We start from the raw sequence: 23685 nt of genomic DNA, 5'->3' as shown, positions 1-23685 counted from the left end.
TCTTAAATGATTGTTGTTAGGTATTCCAGGATTTCAACATGGTTGATGTGGACTCAAGGATGTGATGGCACTTTTAATGCCACAGAAAAACATCTCTGACTAACTCAACTCCAAAGAAGAGCTGTATAATGGGCTTCTTTACATGCCCACACAAAACTGTTTTCCTAAATCTTTCCTTGAAGTCCCAGTAGTGCCTTGCTGGGTGAGCCATTCTTCACCTAGCACTGGTCCCCGTGCTATTTGCTTCACTGCCACTACACTGGTTGCAATTTACCACCAAGTTCTTTGTTTTTAATTATGATTATGAATAGCTCTCCCACATGTACATCTTTGCAACTGGTCTTTCTACACTTGAAAATCTGTTCCAAGTAAAGTTGTTTCAGCCAGGTAATAACTATTTCTTAAGGGATCAGTCTCTGCAGTGCTGCAGTTTTGCCAGGATGAGAGAGCTGTTTACCTGGGGGTGTTTAGTTCCTTTTCTACATGAGCTAGTTAAACTGATAGCATGTTTCAAACAAGTCACAGTGATGCTGAATAATTCCCATAGCTAATCCTAGATTCAGGTTCATATGACATAATTTGAAATGTGCTCAAGTTAATGAATTCATTTCCCAGAACCTCCTGTATAGGCAAAAGGAGGCAGAGGTAGACCATCAAAGGTGACTCAGAGCACCTAAGTAACAACCAGAGGCAGCACTGACTGCTAAGAGGATTTGCAGTGACCATTCTTCTCAGCTGGCCATCTCCCTTTGGTGTATAAAATTAGGTGGGATGTCCTCAGCATCATTTCCTGCTGGTCTCAGCATCTGCCTGGGAAATCTTTCTCTCCTTTCTCAAATATGGAAAGCTTACCCAGCAGTCTCCCCATAAAACTCATGTTGTTGTTTCAGGAGGAAGATGAGATAAAGGCACTCAGATGGAGACCCGTTCCACCAGCCACAAGAGGATGAAGTTTGGCAAGCTGAAGGTGGTCCGTCGGCGCCTGCTGCAGCAGTACGAGCAGCAGCCCTTCGTCTCCTGCCTGGCTGGCTTCTACAGCTGCCGCTGGAAGCGCTACCAGCGCGAGAGGATCGAGCCTGGGAAATGCTGCTGCAACCTGGTAAGCCAGCTCAAAGTCTGCACACACTTGGGTTTCTGTACTGGGGCAGGGAGGTCTAAGCAGACAAGGGGCTGATGGCATGGAATCCCAGCCCAATGTCATTTGGAGTCTGCTGGGATCTGTTGGGCTGTTAGGTTTTGCTCTAAATGCTTGATGAATTGCTGCTCCTGTGGCAGGCTCTATTTGTCTGACAATAAACATGGAGTTTGCACCAACCTCTCCTGGCCAATGAAACATCTCAAAGCCATAGAATCAAATGAAAGAAGTAACATTAAGGTTGGGTGGGCAGTAAGAATTGAAAAAAGGTTGCTCTACAGTGCAATTTCCTCTCATGTGAGGCGGTTAAAATCCTGTTCATTTGGGAAGTAATGAGTTTTCCCTGAGAACAGGTAGTGCAGAATATGCTTTTGAGGACATTTTCCTGGTTACAAGGGACAGGATGGGAATTCCCCTCCATATTTACTTCAGTTAGAATTCCAACACCTAGCTACATATGTTAGGAGCAGCCTGAAAGTACCTGCCATTTGCTTTGATTGCTCTGGCTGCCCATAGCTCTGACTGCTTGTCCTTCCTCTCCCTCTCCAGCGGGAATGCATGTTTTTCCCATTGCTCGTTGCAGCTTTCTGCTTTTCTCTGGTCTTTCTGTACACATGGGGTGAAGGTAAAAATGACTACAACAGCTTTGACTGGTAAGTAACACCTTTTCCTCCTCTACCACCCCTTCAGCTGGTCACTAGGATGACTGGGAAGGGATGAGCACCCTCTGCAGCAGCTGTGGTGCAACAGGGCACTTTAGTAATGAATCAAAGATTTGGCACCTTAAACTCTTGCTTACAGCATCCAAACTGAATGTCCAGTGACTCTGGAGGTGCTGAGACTTGGTCTTTGCTTAGGTACAATTTTTAGGTGTAAGTGTGAATTTAGGAGAAAGGGGAGAATCATCGTCACAAAAATTGTGAATGGAAGGACTAAATAACTCTTTCCTTCTCTGAGTCTTTCTTTTCCTCCTTCCCTTTCCTCCCCCATTCCATGTGAAGAAATACTGTGGCTGGAATCAGAGGCATTGCAGCAGCCATCTCACTGAAAGAGAATTCTATGTTCTCAAATTCAAAAGTAAGAAATAATCATCAGGGATTTATGCACATCTTTTCTTTCTGTACTACATAGGCAACAGTTATGCAAATCTGGCCCCTAAAATTAAATTAAAGCTGCTCAAATATTATGGGAAGGAAAGGTATAATAACGTGTTTTAGTCTGATGGTTAATGCAATCAGGGATTTTGGGAAGGAGGCTCTTAATCACTTTTTCATGTTACAGCGTAGGCTATTCCTTCGCCCTTTGTTTTATTGCTTAGAAAATTTCAGAATTTCAAGGAAGAGGGCTGTTGGTCCTCTCTACTCCAGGTGCTAACAAAAAACATTCTTACAGAATTTTATTGGTTTATTTTTAGGTATAACTATGGGAACATGGGCTACTGGTTTCTCTGGTCTCTTGTTATCCTGATTGTGGCTGCAATCTTGTTTGCATATGTCTCACTGTTACTGGTAAGTAATGCTCCTTGTGAGCTGGCCTTGATTTGTAGTCCTGAAAGGTGAACACAGGGGTGGCTTTAATGTGTCAGACCAAAGCTCAAGCTAGTCCTCCATATGATCCTTGGACAGTGAAAGTCAGGAGATGACCTGGAGCACAATGAGTGTTTACAGCTCCCCGTAGCTACCTGCAAAGGACCAGTTTCAGCTCAGGAGTCTCTGAGCCTGATGTCATTTCTGTGATTTCTTTCAATGGTATCCCTTTGATAAATGTATACAATTCTTCCTTGGACCCAAGGAAAGCTGACCCAGCAGTGTCTGGATTTAGATTTAGGGGAAATGAAAAATTGTTGTTTTGGCAGCAGGGAAATATGAGCTCTGAGTCATGTAGCGGTGGTGATACATCATCACAGCTGAGTTATTCTTCTAATCCTGGATAAAAAGGTCTACTAGAGGAAGGAGAACAGAACTTTTTCACTTGACTGACTCTGCTTTGCTGGAGGATTTTCTTCAGGTAGAGGCTATAGATGTGGTCAGAAAACACTGCTGAAGTTTATGCTGAAATCTTCACTTCTCCAAATTCTGTGAAATTTTCTGATATGATGTCTGCCTTAGTTAGGGAAACATACCAACCCCAAAATTTTCCTAAAATTCCTACTTAATCATCCTTTTTCTATGTTCTTTCCTTCATAAGAAAGCTCTCAAATAAAGACAGATTTGTACCTGTTCTTCCACCTTCTTCATCCAGAGCTATAGGACAAGAATTCACTTTGACTCCAGGTACTGGAGTTCACATCTGGAGTACCATGCCTGCTCTGACTTTCCTTTGGAAATGCCAGGTGCTGAGGGTGAGGTTATGGCTTTGTCTCACCTCTGTGACCAAGACAACCAGCTTTTATCATCCATTTCTGCTGTTCTCACTCATTCCCTGATGTGTCATCATACACTCAGTCTGTAAATTGCTCATGACAGGGAACTTCTTTTGGCTTTGTCCATGCAGTACCTAACACAATTGGTTTCTGGGGTCCTTTTTTCCTGATGAAGTACAAATAAATAGAACTTTTATTCTAGTGCTAGCAATAAAAACCCCAAAGTGATAAACAGACAGGTGCTTTTTCATGCCCACAGCAATCAAGAGCATTGAAAGAGATGTGGATTGACTGAGCTCTGAAAGGGACTAACAGCAATAATTAATTACAAGGATTTGGTAACACCATGATGGCTCATGGACTATCATTCAGCAGAGCCCCCTGGCGTCCCCAGGGGCCATGGAGTGGTGTGGGTAGTTTGGTGGTTACAGTACTACTTGGGGCAACTCTGAGCTTTGCCAGAGATGCCCATGTGACATGGATACATCTGAGATGGTGCCTCAGCAGGCTGTGGATCTGGAGTCAGCCTCAGGATCAGACTAACTCACCATAGTCCATGCTAGAAACTGGCTTTACAGGATTTCCTGGGCTTAAGGAGCCTGAAGACCCCTGGGGCTTATGTGACAGCTTGGTCATGCTCTGTCTGGATCCAAATGTCAGCCAGTGTCCAAGCAGTGCACTTTCTTTGAGCATTTTCCTGGTTTTGTCACCATGAATATGATGTCTACAAGCTGTCAAAGCAGGTGATGGGCAAAGTAAACCAGAAAGGAAGATGAAGAATATGAAGTGAAATTGGTGTCCTACAGGGTTTAGTTCAGTCCTGGTCTTACTTTTTATTATGTAGCTGCGTCATCCTCTTCCTCTCAAGCCTCTCAGTTCTGTCTAATGAGGCTAACAGCATTTGCCTTCCTCAGAAGGGTGAGCATGGATAAACCTGATAGAATGCAAGTAGACTGGATGGTATCTGACAGCAGGAGAAACTTCAGAGGTTCCTCTGCTCTGGGAACAGCCCTGCAGAGAAGGTCCATTTCCTTCTTGCCTTTATGAAGCTGTGATGTGACCCAACCAAAGCTGTTGGGTATTTCTGAGGGCACTTGTCCTGCTTGACAGCATCACCATGCCACCATGTCCTTTGTAGCAAGACTGCTGCATGCATCCATGCTGGGCAGTGGGTGCTGGGGGCATGAGGCTGCTACTTAAATGTTATTAGGTCATGAGGGAAAGGGGGGCAAGGAAAGTTACCACTGCCACCACTTACACTCCTGCCATCTGAAAACCCGAAGGATATTGTAGCAGCCGTGGCTGGGCAAAGCTCATCCTAGCAGGGCTCTTTCAGAGGAGGACTCTGCCAGGAATCCCTCCCTCCACCAATGTTTGCAGAGCTTCCCTTTCATTGAGGGCTTTGATGGACCACCCAGCAAAACACTGGGAGCCTCACGGGCTGGTAAGAGTAACTCAGCCCTTCCACACCTAAATAAGTCATTAAGTGTGGGAACTATACGATAGGTGGGTTGTTCTAATACATTTCAAACAACTGATGGCCAAATAGGTTTCTGCCATGATGAATTACATCCCAAGTTTTGGTTGAACAGTGTTGGATGGTGAGTACTTAGGTGATGTTTTCTGGTGGTGTTTTGCATGAACAGCCCACCACATCAGAACACTGAACACCCTGATGCCCTTGCTGGAGCAGAAAGATTTAATATCAACCCTTAGATGGTTTTGCTTGTGAACACCATACCCTCTTTCTTATTGATGGCACCCAGCTGGAACCTGTGAGCCTGCTTCCACAACCCTATTGTGACCCACTGGAGCATACAGACTTCTGCCCACCTGCCTCAAGTGGCTGAAGAAAATGCTGCACAAGAAAGGACTAACTGTCTAGACAAAGATGCTCTCCATCCACATGCATCATTGTCATTTGCTCACACAATCGATTTTAATTAATTAAATTGTTCAACCACTCAAGACAATTTTCTCATCCCCATTAGGGCTAAAAGGTTAAGCTGAGGGGTCTAATTACAGAACTGTTTATGCTCAGTGGAGAAGAAAAATATTTTCTTGTTTAGTCTTTCAAACCCCAACAGATAACATTTGCCTCTCTGCAGTTCAGCCATGCTTTTTTCTAAGGGTTGTGAGGAGGTGACTCGTGACTGTACAAAGTAAAGAGGTTAAAATGTGTTGTGGCCTCTTCATTCATACATGGAGAGGACCTAAAATAGTACATTGACACTGAAATATAAAATGTGACCTCAAAACTCCATCCCTAAGAGACTGGGTTCTCATCCCAAGTTCTGAGTTTTTTGCCGTAAAGTGAATGAATAGAAGGACCTGAATCCAGCTGCTGTGAACATCTAAGTGAGTAGATGTTTCAGGTGAGCCAAGTGCCCAAGTGCCTGCTTGCATGTCGTTGTAGTGTAGGTTCAGAGCCTGCCCACACCTCACCAGAAGTGTCGAGATGATTGCAGGGTAGTTCCCATGCTGAAGTGGAGTAGATTTAAGCATCTGCTGTCCACATTTTGCAGAAAAACCTTGTGGTCAATGCAGCCACTCAGAAAGAGGGAGACAGAAATGAAATTCTCATTGCAGTGAATCCATTTCTCTTGCCACTAGGAAGCATCCCTTAATCACCACTTTGCAGGTAGATGGTGGAGGGTAGACACTTCCACACCTCATTTTATTAAAGAAGAGAACAATGCAAGAATTTGAGGCTGTAAGATTCTGGGAGATGATGGGATTGGCAAGAGGGACCTTGACTCTAACCTTGGCAGTATTAGTCAGAAACCCACTGATCACCTAAGCCCTCTTCTCTACTTATATTAGATAATCCCAGAAAGTGTGTGGAAGCAATTTGGAGTAGACAGACCAGTGAGAAGACACAAGGGAGTATTGCAAAACTGTATCAGTGGAGATTTAGGTTAAAAATTAGGGGAAGATTTTTCACCCAGAGGATTGTTGGGCATGTGAACAGGCTCCCCAGGAAAGTAGTCATGTCTGAGTGCCCTGAGTTCAGGAAGTATTTGAACTATGCTCTCAGGAACATGAGTACCAGACTCATGTTAGTACCTGACTCATGTTAGTTCGTGAGTTGATTCAAGAATCGTGGTGTGATTCTTGGTGTGATTTTGTGCAGGGCCAGAAGATGGACTTTGATGATCCTTGTGTGTCCCTTCTGGCTCAGAAAGTTCTGAAAATGTTTGGTTTTACTGTACTCAAGGACCAGGTCTTTGTGTAACATCACTTGCAGCAAAGGAGCAAGTGATGTTTGGTCTTTTTGCTCTCATTTTTCACCCTGAAATAGATTTCAGTGGGGCTGATTTAAGATCTTTAGCAGTATTTCAGTTTTCTCTCAACTGCTCCCAGATTACTCACCATGTACTGGCTGCATTTATTCCATTACAGGAAACCAACATGTCAAGAAGCACTTATGTTCACTGCTGAGTTTGTCATAGAATCATAAAAGGATTTGTGTTGGAAGGGACCTTCCAAGGTTATCTAATTCCCGCCCCACTGTCATGGACAGGAATGTCTACCACTAGACCATGTTGCTCAAAGCCCCATCCAACCTGGCTTTGTATCTTGCTTCAAATCAGCATGATCCTGGAATGAGAGTGTGTTTGTAAATGGATAGGAAACAACTTGCAGTTGAGTTTCAGGAGAGAAGACCCTCTTCCCCCAAATCTGTTTATCTTGTTTTCCTACAATCCCACTATCCTACAGTCTGGAGGGACTTGCATCATAAATGATCCTCCTCAGTAGAGCACTGATGTCTACTAACAGACACTTTTCTCTAAGCCCTGATACCTGGTGATACTGGTCCCAAAATGATCCTTTTCAGTGGTTGGGAAGTTTCCCCAGGCATTTAGACTCCTGAGCATTAGACCTATGCGTTTTCACAGCAGCAAAGTGAAAGTTTGCTGCTGAAGGTGTTTTTTGGAGTAAAGTTAATCTCCAAATTCACTGGTTACTTAGGTATGGAGCTATGTGAAGAAGCTCTGCATGAGAACTGTGGACTGACTTGCCTCATTCTTGGCTTGTTGGTGTTCAAGGTATCTTGGGTTGTCCTCTGTCCTGGCTGGGGTTTGCAGCTTGCTTCACAAGAACCCTCTCCAAGGGCTCCAACTTGCCATCAGGTGGAAGAGACATGCCAACCACCGAAAACTGGAGTCATTTGGTCCCCAAGACACTTTCCTCTGAGACAGGTCTGAGATGTGCCTGTCTCTTACATTCCCTGTGGTAAATGTGGAAGAATTGCCTTTTTTTTTTGTCTGCTCTGTACTTTTGTGCTGTTCTGGGGCATTTTTTTATTCCCAAACTTCTCTCCCGTGGTCTATATTCCTCCAATCTCAATAAATGCATAGAAAATAGTGAAGGTTAGTACTGTATTGATTTATACAATAATAATTGACCCTGGCCATCATCCCTCTTTTAGAGTCTGTCCTCACAAAAAGTCATTGTAAGCAAGTACCCCAAAGTGCCCAATTATCTGTTACCTGGGAAAATGTCTTTGATCCTGAAGGGCAGTCTTGATATGTGCTTGATATGTGCATTTCAGAATCATTTTTACTGTAGCACTAAACTTTTCTCTCCATACACCAATTGTGCACACACTGACATTGTGCAGGATGACCTTGTGTAAAGTAACTTCCCAATGCGAAAATAATTCCAGAAGTGCCTCATGGGCACAGGGCACCCCCTCCCACAAGGATGCGTACAATCTCTTCTTGATTTCCCAGGTCCTCGCGATGTGTTTGCTTGCAGAAGGTCAGCGGCTGTACCTGCACTGGAGTCACAAGGTGGGGAGAGTCAGGGCTTTCTGGTAACTCTAATCTATGCTTGTAATTGAGTCTGTGGTGTTTCTTTGCATGACAAACCTCTTGGACTATGGGAGAGGAGGAAGAGAGGGAAGAGGTTAATCTTACGAGATTGAGATACCCATGAAATTGATATCTCCACCTGAGCTGGTCGCTCAAACTCCTTTTGCAGTCAGTGAAGGGAAATGAATCCTCTGAGGATGCAATTCATCCAGCTGGTCATAGGCCTCTAAATTAAGATGAGATGAATCACACTCAAAAAACCCTTTTTTCCCCCACTGACTCTAAAAGGTGCCTGCAGTGACTCATTCAGGTGAAGATGTCTATATTTGACTCATTTACGTATGGTAACATGAAGTCAAAAGCAAAGTTTTCATGAGAAGCACTGCATGATTTTCTGGATCAGACCCCAGTGAAACAGTGAAAAAAATGTCTGCTCTCTCCACAGGAGAGAAAGGTGGCTTTTCCAAGGCATGTTGGTGCTTAATGTCTTTTGGTCTTTGGATGGTTCCCTGGGAGTTTTAAAGACCAGGCTGGATGGCGCCCTGAGAAATCTGATCTAGGGTCCATGGCAGGAGGGCTGGAACTAGATGATCTTTAAAGTCTCTTCCAAATCAAACTTTCCTGTAATTCTTAATTCTATTCTTTGGGAGTTTTGAAGACACAGGAACAAATTATCAGGGACTTTTGCTGTAAAATTATGGGTTAGAATAATCTTCTTTAAGTAATTTTTGAGGCTATGTGAGGCGTTTAAAAATGCTTCTCTGTCCATGCAGTTTAGGGAAGGATGCAATGTGATTGCAGGCTGCAGGAGGAAGAAATAACTGAACATGTGGATGCTTGATCCTCTGCTTCTTCATTTAAGTAATGGAAACTGTGTGATCTTTACTATTTGAAAATGGATTCCAGAAGAACCAGAAAGTTGTAGAACAGTTTGTAAAAAACCAACCAAACAAAAATATTTTAAAAAGAATAATAATTAAAACCAGGATTTCTTGGGTGCAAAGGGATTAGGGATAGATTATTAAATTATTGATACATAGAAGATGCCCTGAAGAATGGTTAGGGCCTTGGTGCAATTACCTTTAGTTGTCAGCAGAAAGATGATATACCAAGAAAGGTCTGCCATTACCACAGTGCTGGTACCAAACTGAATAAGAAGCTGAAGAATTGACTAAAACACTGCCTCACCTTTTTGGTTAAAAACTGAACCCTCATCTCCTAATTATGGGAGGGTTTTCCTGTTACAAGGCAGCTCATAGAACAAGGAGGTTGTGTTATTGTCCCTTTTGGGTGGAATTTGTCACTTCTGAGTTTAGAAATGATGAATTCCATCTGCAAGTTAGGGATTTAATGTAAGCTGATCACCTAGGCTCCATTTATATCAATAGAGAGAGAGGCATATTCCATCACAATGCAAGCAGGAATGGGTCACCTCTGAAATTCCTCTTTCTCCACTGATTACAGAGAGAATCCTGAGAGCTGACTGAGTTGAGTACCCAACTCCTGGAATCAGTCCTGCCATACTGATAGCATTGTGGATTTGGTTTTAGACTTGTTGGATCCCTCTGTCTCTGAACTGGCACAGTCAGTCTTTTGCATACAAAACAATTTTTCCAGCTGCTTAAATTAGCCATGACTAGGATGGATGGCATACCCTATGCAGAAATACTGAGGCTGATTTATGTCTTCTTTATGTCCCCCCAGATTGGTACTTTTCTCGTCCTGGGCTTCTCTATTGCATGCCTGTTTGCATTATCCATACTCTGGAGAGACCACCGGAAAACTGTCCGTCTGTCATTCCAGGTAAGGAGGGTGAGGAGGTCTGTTTGGAAGAGCAGCTTGTTTATAGGAGTATTTTGTGACAATTGGCAGAAGATACTCTGTATGGTGGATGTTTTTCATATGGTTTTTGTTAGCAAGGTACATTCTGAGAAAACTTTTAAAATGACTTTACATTTCCTGTTGGGGGAAAGGAAGCTGAGGCCCAAGGCTGAGTTTCAAGCTATGTGATTTAACATGTCTCTGTTTGGAAAGATATAGAAAGTAACAGCCCCTTTTTTTTTCCTCTCCCCAAAATTGTAGATGTACTGCTAAAATTCAGCTGTCCAGGGCATGTAAATCAGACCCCTTAGGCTGCTAGGTTTGCTGGAGCAAGAGCTTTCTCCCTCATCCCTCATTCCAATCTGCTGGTACAGCACATTTTCAGACTTCTGTGACTCAGAAGAGCTTAATCTCCTGAGGGCATGAGCACACTGGGCTTTGGGGGAGCAGGTGGAGAACACTGGTGTCAGGTGAGACAAAATGCTGGATGCAGGAGGTCAGAGTTCATAGTTGCTGGTCTCCTCAACTCTCACCAGATCTGAAGGTGGAGGCAAGAGCTGTCCAGTGTTGTCCAGTGTCTGAGCATCCAGGTCCCCACTTGTATTGGGAAGGAGGAAGCATGTAGCCTTTGACTACACAGCTGCTTTGCAGGATCCAAACCACTCCACAGTTCTATGATTTTATGCTATTTGGGTCTGTTACTTCTCCCCTATGTGTCTTAGTGCCTGTGAAGGCTGGGAGAGCAATGCAAGAGGACTGGCAGAGGAATGGAAGATGTGGTGTTTGTAGGGAGTGGTTAATTGCACATTCCTGTTCTACAGTTCACTAACCACTGGGTTGTGCACTGGCAAAGGCAATGAGAAACCATCAGCTTCTCCTCCCCCTGACTGACACCAGGGGATGTGGATGAGGAGAAGGAGACACAAAAGCCTTTGAGTTCCCCAAAGATGCTTTTTATTTCAGGCATCCATGCTCTTTGAGATGGTCTCCCATTGCTGTTCCCAAAGGACACAAACCTCTTGTAGATACTGTGCCATGTCCGTTAGCCCAGCAAATCTATCTCAGGTATTCTGGACATCTCAGATGGCACCTCTGCTTGCGCAACTGATCCTGCTTCTGGTCAGGAGAAGTTGGTATTGGGTGTCCAGGGCAGACAGTGTCACGTGCAGTAACGTGTCCCAGTGACTGCTGCTTTCCTCAACTCTTCCATCTTAGAGAATCGAGCATCAGGACTAAGAAATAGGAAAGGTTTGCATCTGGAGAGTTGGGTTTTTTCCCAGCACATACCTTAATCACTGTCAGTTCTAGCTGTAATATTTGCCACAGGGTGCTGATGAGTATGAGAAAACAGTGGACTGGTTTCTAGTTCAAATTTTCCTAGTTTTAGGAAAAATGTTATACCAACAACTATTTAGATTCTGTATTTCTGCTTGGTTTACAACTCTTTTCACGCATTCATGCTAAGCATAGGAGTGATTCTTGTTTTATGATCTTCTTATTTAATCTTTAGGATTAAAGAAATCACATCTAATAACTATATCTGTCCATCAATATTATCTAATATATCTGCTTCTATTATACCACAGTAGTTAGTTTCATACCACAGCTAGTAAATACCACATTTTATCACTCAGGCTTGTTGACCTCAGTTTAATGATTTAACTGCAGCGTGGTGTGGTGTGGAGATAGCTATTGCCAGGATGGGATTGGACTGGAGTTGTTTATATTGGGTTAAACTGGAAGATGCTCACAGATTATGGCATATGAGTAGTGGCAGTCGTGTCCTCATGGAGGAGGGCAGTTGTGTCTCCTTCAGCTGATGTAGGAGAAAGTAAAGAAGTGAGGAGCACTCCTTAGGATTTGACACACTCCTTCCTGGCCTGAGCAGGGGCACATGTCTCTCCTCTGACTCCTGAGGTGTTTGGTGAATCCAGCACAGGTGAGGGAGAGTGGTTAACTGCTGGTATCTGCATCAGGAGCCCATCCAGGTGTAAGAACTGTAGCTCTGATGGGGATTGTTTCCATCTGTCTCCACAGTTCATCCTTTGACTAAAATCCTTTTTTTTTTCCTTGCCAGGTCACAGCTCCTTACCTCCATATAGGGGCAATTGCCATCATGGTCCTTCTTGCCTGGCCTGTGTCTTTTCATGCCATCAGAGCAGATAAGAAAGGTATGGCAGCTCTGGGTCCTGCTTATAGTGGGATAGAAGACATATACAAGCATGGGGAAAAGAGTCATGCAGGATCTCTTTCCTCCCACACCTGCACTCCAGCTGGAGGAAACTTTCAAATTCTGCATCTCTCAGAGAAATTAGTAGGGCTGGGGCCTATGCTATGCACTGCCCTGCAGCTGTCCCAGTGTGTTTCTGGTTTGCATGTTACCTTGCAGTGTTTTGCCCTCTACTGAGGCAGTGATCTGTGTTGAGACAGAGGAGACTAGCAGAAGCACCCATGTTCTGAGTCATGAGTGAAAATTTGTTTGGCCCTCTGCAGGAGAATGCAGGCAGTGGCAGCTCCCCTGCTGAGTTTTGCTTGCTGTGTACAGAAGGGATCTCCAGTCCAGTCAGACAAACCACTTCAGACTAGTGTATCTCAGGAGAGGCCAGCTGAGATAGGGAAAAGATCTTTTTGCTCAATTCCTGGTGTTATCTCATGGGAAGTTCCTGCCCACCTCTAGAAGGAATGAGCAAATGTTGTAAGGATGAAGCCAGATGCCAGGAAAAACCACAGAAAAACCTGACTGGGAGTGTTTGTTTTTCTCTTATTGTTTCTCAATATAGCCAAAATTATCTACCTGACACCCATCTTCAGATACTGGTTTGCTATAACAATCACAGATAGAATGGGTTGGTGAAAAGGTTTTTTTCTGGTCTGAGACTTTTCCTGTTGAATTGCAGCTAGAGAAATTGGGAGAGGATACAGAGGGACCCTAGACATTACATACCACCATGCCTGAGCTACTCCTAGCTTAGTACATCATCATCCTAGTGTAAGCCCAAATTCCTTCAGAGCCACTGGCACAGAGGATGGTGGTACCCAATCAAGAAAGAGGTGTTGGTGCATAGGTGCTCATTACTCAGAAGAACTGTTGTGATCCCTGAGGAGAAGGACTCCTGGGGCTCTTGGGCAATGTGTCAACAGATTTGGGAGAAGACCACGGATAATGAGTTAGCAAGTTTCTGAGGTGCAATATCCATGCTCTCGGGGTCTGTAGGATTATCTAGGTCACACACAGAAGGTCCCTACCAACCATCTGAATGAACCAGGCAAGTATTCAAAGTAAGGAGATGCCACATAGTTGAAAGAGAGGTAGCCACTCTTCTTCACTGGGAATGAAACTTGAAAATGGTGCTTGTTCTCATCTGAGTAAGAAAAAATTAGCATCCTTCTGCTGAGGATTGTTTTTCTACATATGGAGGAGATTTTGTTGCATCATGTTTAAATAAAAAAAGAAATAAAGCCATATCTTGCTGTCAGGCATAGTGAGATGTAATTAAAGCTTAAAACCTGCAGTCCTGACTTAGACAGTGTGCGTCCTTGCTTTGACCAATTTGTTTTCCTGGGTTGCATTGTTTGGAGAGAAAATTAAAATTAGGGGAAGAAGGAAAGGAAAAAAGGATGGGACAAAACCCAAAGCTACTTAGATGAAGGATTGGATTAAAAGTTAAGTGGCAAGGCAGACTCATGTTACGATGTGGATTAACTCTAGCCTTCCTCCTTCAAATTCTTTCAGTTACTCAGATGATAATTGTTGGTCCATACCTGGCTATCCTTCTCTTTCTTTTCTTGATACCTCTGGGGATGTACTCTCCCTGCATCAGAGAGATGGGAACACTTGGACCAAAGCCAGCCCTCATTGGACACCGTGGAGCACCAATGGTAAGTCTAAAGAAGTTATGTTGTTTCTTCATCCTGTGTCTTGCTACTTTCTTCATCATCTTTTGTTGTTTCTTTTTTTTTTATTTTCCATGAAATCTGTGGAAGGTGGGAAACATTTCTGGTCATTGCGACTGCATGCCAAAGGCATCACTGCATGGGCTGGCTTACAAGCAAAACAATGCTTCTGAGGGACAAGACCAGGTTGGAGGGGGCCCTGAGCAACCTGGACTAGTGGAACATGTCTCTGTCCTGACAGGGGAATTGGAATAAGGTGATCTTCAAGGCCCCTTCCAACCCAAACCATTCTATGATTCTGTTATTCTTCTACACAATAGGTTTGGCTAAATTGAAAGAAAACAAACAGTAGACTTTAGCAACATAATGATGCTCTCTTAATAAAAACCAGAGATGTTACAAAGAGGCAGAAGACATTTGCAGAGTCCTCTAGAGTGTGCTTGAAAATTATTTGCTCATGTGCCTTTTTTTTCAGCTGGCACCAGAAAACACTGAGATGTCATTTCTGAAGACGATTGAGCATGGTGGGGATGGGCTTGAGACAGATGTTGCCATAAGGTGAGGGCAAAACATCACATCTCCCATAATATATGGTGGTTCTTCTAAGAGCTGGAGACATGCAGCTCCAGGCAGTTGGGTTTTACTGATGGCTGGGACAGGGTCCCTCAGCTGTCATGTGATGACAGGGGCTGTAGGGCATGGTTATTCTCAGGAAGTCAATAAGCTGCAGCTTATTGATTCAATGTTCGTTATTTCTGCAGTGTGTTTTAAATGCTTGGCAGAGTACAAAAACAAGCCCCTAATCTAGCCTGACTTCCAGGTCACAGTGAGGGTTATATCAGGTCTACAATCCAACAGATCTTTAATTGCCTTTGGTGAACCCATTGCCATGAAATGCTAACATTCTGTGCAGGATGAGCTGTTCACAGCACTGAATGAGAAAAACACTAACATTTGGACATTCTACTGAACTAGACCTTTCTATAAAAGAAAATTTTGTGTTTCTATCACTATCCATTCAGAATTCAGTCCTCTGAAAACCACAGAAACACTTTGATGTCAACAAAAAGAGATTTCAACCATGAGTTACAAACCATTTTTGAGGGAGTCGGCCGGCAAAAAGGTCACCTCCTTCACATTGCCCCTAGGGAAACTGAGACACAGACAAACATGACTTCTGTGAGGCCTCCTAGAAGTGTTTAAGCTGGAAATAACCTGGTGTTGTGAGCCTCAGCATTCCTCCACATTGCACATTCTGCAAAGATCTGCTATGCTCTGCTGCATCACAGTGGCCCACGCTGCTTGTACTGTGGCATTCACAGTGGCCCACCTGTTCTTCTGACCTGAGTCTGCTCATGCTGTGAATGAACCTGCTCCCCAGGTGATCTGAACTCTTGCTCTCTGGCAGCTATGATGGGGTTCCTTTCCTCATGCATGATGACACCTTGAGAAGGACAACTAATGTCGCAGAGGTCTACCCTAATGACACTGGTAAAGCTGCTTCATTCTTCTCCTGGGATGCCCTGCAGAAATTGAACGCTGGAATGTGGTTTCTTAAGGTAGGCATCATAAAGGGCTAGAAGCATTCAAGGTCAATTGGATTGGACTCTAGGCAACTTGATCCAGTTCAACACATCCCTGTTTATTCCAGGGGGCTTGGACTAGATGAGCTTTAAGGGTGTCTTCCAATGCAAACTTTTCTGTGATTTCATGACTGTCACCAACTGGATGTAAAAGAGACACCAGCTGTCTATTATTTAACAGCATCAGTGTTAGAAGAGGAACTGGTAGTTGAGTTAAAACTCAAGTCGGTGTAAATCTGTCAATTTGGGTCTCTTTTCTTTGTCCATTTTGCCTTCGGGCTAAGGAGACCTGTAAGAATTGGCTGGTGGGTGTTCTTGTGTCACCTTATCAAGGCAGCAGCAGAGCTCATGGGCTGGGGGAAGAAGGAAAGAGCTACTTGTGCAATGTGCTGTTTATAATATTCAGAGCTAACAAGGTGGGACAGAGAAGCACAGCAGAGCTAGCTTTGAACTATGCAATTTAGGTCCCAAAAGCAATATCCTCACTAAGGGAAGCTAAGCCTGGGTTAGCTTCCCCCACTTTTTATGTAGAAGAAATAAGCAAAATAAAATATCCCCACCTGTTGAGGACTCACATAAAACTTTTTCCCTCCTAGAGATACAGCTGACTCCCAGAGCAAACTACCTGATTGACTTCCTTTTTTTTTTTTTTTATATCTGTTTATTTCTAGAACAAACCATTTGTAGGGATGGGCTCCCTGTCAAAGGCAGATCAAAAGCAGGCAAAGAATCAGTCCATTTACACGCTAAGTAGTTTTTTGCGCCTCGCAGACAGTCACAATAAACTTGTGATATTTGATCTCTACCGCCCTCCAGAGAAACATCCCTACAGGAACTTGTGGCTCCGCAAAGTCCTGGACGTCATCCTCAAAGAGGCGAAGATTAAACGCCATCTGGTAGGGTGGCCTCACTCCATATCCCTTTTTCTTGCTCTCCTCATTGGGACTTTGGGGCATACTCTGCATGATTTCACCTGCATAAAATTGTCCTGTTGCATTTCACTTGATTTAAAAGCCATCATTTGGATGTATTATATTCCTAATATTAGCTCCTCAGAAGGTTCACAGCAGTGTAATTCTTTAGCAGCACAGGAAGAAAGCTGATGTCTTTGCCCCTAAACAGCACCCCTTCATAAATATAATAATTGTCAGTCTATTCCCTGCTACCCATGCTTGTTTTATATATTGCATTAAAAATTCTGGCTTAAATTAAAATAAATTGCGAGTCTTTATTGCCTTCCTCCCCCTGGCAGTGGATGAATGCTAAACTCATGGGAATCAGGTTATGTACCCATTGATGTCTGGGGAGTTATGCTGATCTGTATCTGCTGAAAATCTTTTCTTCCATGCTGGAAGAATGGTAGAACAGAATATTTTCAGTTGTCTTTTCCATAAACCAAAGCTATATTTTCATTCATTTTCAACACTGCATCTTTTGTTGGGCTGTGTGAAACGTGCTCACTGATTTCCAGTAGATAAGCAAGGAACAGTGGATACTTATTTCATGATAAAAGTGACTTGCAAGTTCTAACCCTACATCTGAATATTATTTGATCATTGGGAGAAACATTGGGAGAAAATTTGACAGGCTGGGTTAAGTCCCTCAAGATGTTATCTTTCCTGGGCTTGTATGAACAGCGGGGCATATGAGGGGCACAAATTCTTCTGCTGAGAATTCACTGGTTCCTCTTGCTGCCTGCAGGTCCTGTGGCTGCATAACAGCGTGAGGTCCTTTGTTCAATCTGTTGCTCCAGGGTTTCAGCACACGATGGGCAGAAAGGCACCAATAGAAGACCTATTAAAGCACAATATTGTCAAACTCAATCTGGTCTACACTGACATGTCCAGTGAAGATATCCGGTAGGTTTCATCCCCAAGTACAATCTTTGGGGTGCACTGGACTATGTTTGCCTCACTCATGGGGCAATGTCTCCCTCCAGTGACCAGTTTCAGATACTATAATATTTTGGGAATAGGTCATTCAGGTCAAGTAGCCATCCCTGATGTACTTTAGGGGTGACAGGCTGCAGTTCACTCCTACTGTTGATTAAGAGGTGGCACATGTAATTAAATCCGGCTGTCCTCAATTCCATACCGATCAGGATCTGAGGATCTTCTGCTAAGAACAACACAGCTGTATCCCAATTTCTTGTATTTTTATTTGTGCCATCTCCAGTCTCACCAACACCGAATCAAGGAGAATGGACAATTATTTAACCTCCCATGGCTCTTCCACAAACACCAGTGGGAGGGTATAATGCTATGGTGAGAGTCACCCTCTGGTAGCTGGTGTTTTGGAGACATCATTTTTTGTCTGTTACTATCAGTACTCTGTTGCATGTGACACACTGAAAATGCCATTTCTATGATTAAAGGCTCCACATTAATTGCAGGAGTTCTCAAAATGCTACTCTCACAGGGCAAAATAACACAACAAACCACCAAAAAAACCCCAGCTTTATCTGTCCAGCTCGCCTTTTGTAAATATGATTTTTTGCCCTTTCCAATGCACAAAACCATTGAAGTCTAGTTGAAATGAAAAAGAAATGAAAAACTTTAGTCCTTTGGGCAAGAATAATGTTTTCTCAATTATAATTGTCACAAGATGTAAAATCATAGAATCCCAGAACAGTTTGGATTGTAAGGGACCAGCTAGTTACTGGTCACCAGCTTTCACCACCAGCTAGTTCCAACCTCCCTGCCATGGGCAGGAAAGCTCCCACTTCACCTGGTTTCTCAGAGCCCCATAGCCTGGCCTTGAAACCTCCAGAGATTGGGAGTCCATAACCTCTCTGGGCAGTCTGTACCAGTGTCTCAACCACCCTCACAGTTAAGAATTTTTTCCTAACATCTGATCTAAACCTTCCTCCCTTCAGTTTAAGGCCATGCCCCCTTATCCTGTCACTCAGTGTCCTTCTAAAATGTCCCTCTCCAGCTCTTTTGTAACCCATCTCAGTACTGGAAGGTGCTCTAAGGTCTCCTCAGAGCCTTCTTTCCTCCAGGCTGAAAGGCTATAAAAAATCACAAGCAGATTCATTTGGGTAAACCTTGGATAGTTCCTAGGTAGATTTATAAATGCTGATATTGATGATACATTACTTTACCTTTATACAAGGAATGACTTGTATAATGAATGAACTTACTTCATATTGTTTCAATAGTTTATAATAACTTGAGAAATGATCAATAGCTTATAATAACTTGAGAAATGATGTGTTGATGGAGCAATCATAACAAACTTGGGTGGCCAGCTTCGAAGATTAGCTCAGCTGGTCTAACCAACTCAGATGCTCTAACCAACACCAACATTGTGGGTTCAATCCCTGCCTGAGCCATTAACTGAAGAGTTGGACTCTGTGGCCTTCTGTGTCCCTTCCAAGTCTGGTGATTCTGTGGTGGTTTGGAGCACACTGTGGGAAGATTATGGAATAACATTAACACTGCCTAACCCACAAGTAAACCATGTCCCCAAGTGCCACAACCACATGTTTTAAGTACCTCCAGAGATGATGATTTCAGCACTTCCCTGGGCAGCTGATTTCAAAGCTTGATAACCCTTGTCATGAAGAATTTTTTTCCTAATATCCAATCTACAACTTCCCTGGTGAAGTTTGGGTCCATTTCTTCTTGTTCTATTGCTTGAAGATCTTCCATGAAGAAAGAATGGTAGAACAGAATATTTTGGTTGCATGTTGAAGGAAGAGACTGGCCCCTACCTAGCCACAATCTCCTTTACAAAAGCATTGTTACATTGATTCATGTGCCAGAAGGATTAGAAAGGTTTTGACCTTTTGAGTGTTTCATCTGAATTTGTTTCCAGCTGTTCAGCTATTCTGTATTGACCAATTGTTAATGATTAATTATTGGCTGGTTGGCTTTCCTTTATGTTCCTTATGTAGATCCTAAAGTAAGCACTCCCTACAGAAGACTACAACCATTTCCCATGATCTTCCCGAATCTCCTTGAGTAAGCCCGAAGGAAGTGCTAATCTCCTTGCTCAATGAAGGTTGTTGCCTTTTGGTCTTTTAAAGGAAATATGCCGCGGCAAACATCACCACCAACTTCTATGTGGTCAACGAGCCATGGCTCTATTCCCTGGCATGGTGCTCTGGGGCACACTCTGTGACCACCAATGCCGTCCACTTGCTGAAGGATCTCAGCCAGCCACTCTTCCTCATGGTAAGGGGAAGTTTTCTCTGTCTGAGGGGTGGGAAATAAGGTTGGCATGTTCATGATTACCTTTGGAGACGATGGGCCAGTTCACACATGGATAAAGCATCCTTTAAGGGTCCTTTGCATAAGAAGGACCTGAGTTGAAACCTGGCTTACCTGGAACCTCAAAGCCACTGCAGGTATTACCACACCCTTCTCTTCTCCTGGCTCAGGATGAAGCACCCTACTTGTTTGGGTTATCACCTTAGGCCTTGAGATAAGGGGAAAAAAGTCGTATTGAGACTTGTGCAGGAAGAAAGAAAGGGCCTTTGGGGCACAAGCTGATGCATGAAGATTTCCATTTCTGAGCTTTTGAAGCACCTTACTGATGCCAGAAGTTACTCTTTTTCCAGAGGGTCCCACTGCCCTTGTCAAACTTGGTCTTCTTCTGCAAGTCCAAGAGAAACAGCACAGAAATAAGCCTTCCTTCCGGGAGGAATTTTCACATAATTTCTCTATTTGTTGTTCTGCCTTGGACAACCTGTAAGGCCAAGAAGCACCTTTAAGTCTCTAAGGGCTTTAAATAGTCAGTTTCACAGTCTTGAATTAGATTTTACAATGCTCCCCTCCAGAGAAGTGCAGTGTTTCAGTCCGTTCTAAGCTTGGGTGGAGGTCCTGTGTAAGAATGAATCTTCAGATGCACTTAAAGAGGGAGCCACCCCAGGCTCTCTGTGGTGTTCAGTAAAGGGCAATTTTGCCAGAGAAAATGAGATGCCACCAGTTGATGTTATATTTGGGGTGAAGCTGAGAAGTGCAAGACCTGCCTTACAACAAGAGGTCTCTGTGGCATTCACAAATCTTCTTGGCTACACAACAGACCTGCTTGTATGAAGGAGAATGATTTGGCACCAACATCCACTGCTGAGCGGCCACCAAGCGCTTTAAACACCCAAGGGATGTTACAGTAGATGCAAACCAGGCAGCTGAACAGCCATATTCAATCAGGAAGAAAGAGCTTGAGTAATGTTTTTTGCAGACCTCGTGGTCCTTAGTGGTGGACACAACCTCTGTTGTTTTCTTCCAGACTCCACAGCAGTACAGCATCATGTGGATCCTGACAGATACGATCTCTGCATTCCTCATCACACTCATCTTTTTCCTGCAGTGGTAACTACCAAGTTGTTAATGGCCTGTTAAAAGATCCTAACCTGATCTTTTGCTCCAGGTGGAGGGAAGGAGAAATGCTTTCAGGTGACCTGAAAGGTTAAAACTACACTTGAAAACACTTCCTTGCCTTGCCTTGCCTTGCCTTGCCTTGCCTTGCCTTGCCGGAAACTTCCCTTCCCTTCCCTTCCCTTCCCTTCCCTTCCCTTCCCTTCCCTTCCCTTCCCTTCCCTTCCCTTCCCTTCCCTTCCCTTCCCTTCCCTTCCCTTCCCTTCCCTTCCCTTCCCTTCCCTTCCCTTCCCTTCCCTTCCCTTCCCTTCCCTTCCCTTCCCTTCCCTTCCCTTCCCTTCCCTTCCCTTCCCTTCCCGTCCCCATATGGAAAGGGAAGAAAGACCCAAAAGTCCCCCAAAACTTCTCTGTTTCTCCTGCTTGCTCTCGCTTTCTCTTTCCATTTTGGCAACTTAGACATTGCTTACCCTCAGGATTCAGTGGAGAACTGGTAGATTTATAGTAGCAACATAAACCAATTATCAAAGCTGCTGGGCTGAGAAAGGAACTGATTTTTCTCTTATTAGTATTTGACAGTGTTTCATTGGACTGATTTGTTGGGACAGCTCTCAATGTTAAAATTTGAGGCATCCCATGTCTTTCTGCACATGCCAGAGCCCACAGGAATTCCGTCCTCCCAGAGAAAAATGTCTGACTCTCTCACAGAAGCCACATTTTGTTTCCTTCCACTCTGTCAAAGATTATTGGGAAATCTGGAGTTCATGGAGTGGGCTTACCCCAGCTGGTACTGTTTGGTTGCTGGATGTTCTGCTCTGCCACAGTTGTATGAGGAATGTGCCTGTGCTCTCATCCCAGTGGTGCCCAAGGAAAGCAGGATGTGCTGGGCTCAGCTCTTCAGGCGGCTGGCTGCAGATGGGTGGGTGGGAGGATCAGAGCAGCCAGCCCAGGGGAGCTTTTTGCAGGGTGCTGGCAGTACAGTGATGCTGCTGGTGGCAACAAGCAGAAGTTTGGGAAGGCCCTGAACAAGCACTCTGGGCTGCTGTTAACTGTGACTTGCTTGTTGGAGTGCTAGTATTGCTCTGAGATGGTGAAAAAATTAATTAGTAGTAGTTTGGCAGTGATGAACTAGCAGCTGTATGGGCATTTTTGCTGGGCATCCAGGTTTTTCCCAAGGCAAGGTGGTTCCTTCCTTTCCTTCCCCTCTTACCCTGCTCTGCTCTCCTCAGGTCCTGCTTTCCCCTTGTTTTCAAGGCTACAGGTTTCAGGCTGGTACACAATCACCCCTGTAAAGCATCACCACCACCATCAGACCTTCCCATGTCCAACTTCTCCAGGATCATGTTCATGTTTTTTGCATCCCCAGCCCTCCTGGAACCAAAGGGCCATTAGCAGTGCCTCAGTGCCCTGTGTGGTCTTGTCAGGTTTACGAACACACCAAAATCACAGTTTTAAAATTTCTCTGTCTGCTTTAGAACCAGTGTTTGTAAACATTTTGGGGGTTTTGGAGCTCTTAAATCTTGCTTAGAAAACAGGGCTTAATCAGAAAGTTGCCTTTAAAATGCTGCTGCACACATGAAGTGTGGGTGCTTAGACACCAGTCATGCACTTGAGTCCTTTCTCAGTAAGAACCTGAGAAAATCCCAAAATACCTGCCCTCACAAAGTAGGAAAAAGCTGTCCAAGGCAGCAGGGGGCTGTGAGGAACACCACAGCAGGCAGTAGCCTGACCCCGGTGCTTTGCCCCATGCAGGTGGCGAGGGAAGAATTTCTCCTGCTGTCCTGCCGAGGACAGTAACTCGATGATAGAGAATGGTGGCTCCTACAACAAATTCAAGACAGGTGAGCGGGGCAAGGAGAGCAGCTGCATCCTGCTCAGGGTGGTCTCTGTGGGAGTACTGAGATCCTGATGGGTGGGTTGGTGACAGGTGTCCATACTTTAAGTATGGAAGTGTCCATACTTAAGTAAGGAAGGTTATGAGGAAGGATGCAGTCTGGGTTATCTCAGCCCCAGACCCCATAGCAGCTCAATCCAATTGGCCCTGCTTCAAGCAGAGGCTGGAGCAGACACCTCCAGATGTCCCCTCCAATACTCATTACTCTGCAATGCTGTGAAAAGAGACACTGGAGGCACTGAGAACTCTTGGTTCTGCCAGGCAGGGTGGGATTGGCTGAGGACCCTCCCACACACCACATTTCTGCACCCATGGAGCTATCAGCTAACATCCAGACAAAATGACGCAGCCTGGGCTGCATGCATTTTCAAACAGGTTCTGTTTGCTCACAGTGGCTGTCAGAACAGATGCAGATGTTTGGTAGCTCACTGTGTGCCTCCTTTTCCAGAGCTCAGCAGCATGCCTCCCGTCCTGGCCTGACGTGGGCAGAGAGGGGACACGGACCTGCCATCTCCATGAGAGCTGGTGGGGGCTCAGATCTACCTGGTGAGGAGGAGCCATTTGCCTTCATGGCCCTGCTGGAGATGAGCACCAACCTTCCTCTCCTACAGCTTTTCTCACATTCCCATGCCTGTCAGGGATCCTTGGGGTGCAGGAGAGCGCAGATGGAGTTGCAGCCATGAAGATCTGTGCATTATGGTGAGATGCAGCAACCACAGGGGAGGCACCATTTACCTGAGACCACTGGCATCCCACAGGGCAATCATTCCTGCTGTGTGAAACCCTGTTTCCACACATGCTGCAAAGATCTGAGCATCCTCCAGACCTCCTCGTTCTCAGGTGCCCAGATTTCTCATA

At 44.4% G+C, this 23685-nt stretch overlaps 1 protein-coding gene across 1 annotated transcript; it reads left to right on the top strand.

The window, feature by feature from the left end:
* Positions 1–916: 916 nt before the first annotated feature.
* GDPD4 (glycerophosphodiester phosphodiesterase domain containing 4) lies at positions 917–23307 on the top strand. Its single transcript, XM_058800416.1, has 15 exons — positions 917–1099; positions 1685–1788; positions 2550–2643; positions 8234–8293; positions 10019–10117; positions 12213–12306; positions 13869–14014; positions 14505–14587; positions 15438–15588; positions 16284–16508; positions 17314–17471; positions 19643–19790; positions 20848–20930; positions 22686–22774; positions 23276–23307. Exons 1-15 carry the CDS (start codon positions 917–919, stop codon positions 23305–23307), a joined length of 1749 nt encoding a protein of 582 aa, XP_058656399.1.
* Positions 23308–23685: the final 378 nt, after the last annotated feature.

The sequence above is a fragment of the Ammospiza caudacuta genome, chromosome 2, assembly GCF_027887145.1.
Source record: "Ammospiza caudacuta isolate bAmmCau1 chromosome 2, bAmmCau1.pri, whole genome shotgun sequence".
NCBI lineage: Eukaryota > Metazoa > Chordata > Aves > Passeriformes > Passerellidae > Ammospiza > Ammospiza caudacuta.
The sequence above is the reverse complement of the archived record's forward strand: the minus strand, read 5'-3'. Positions and strand labels throughout refer to the sequence as shown.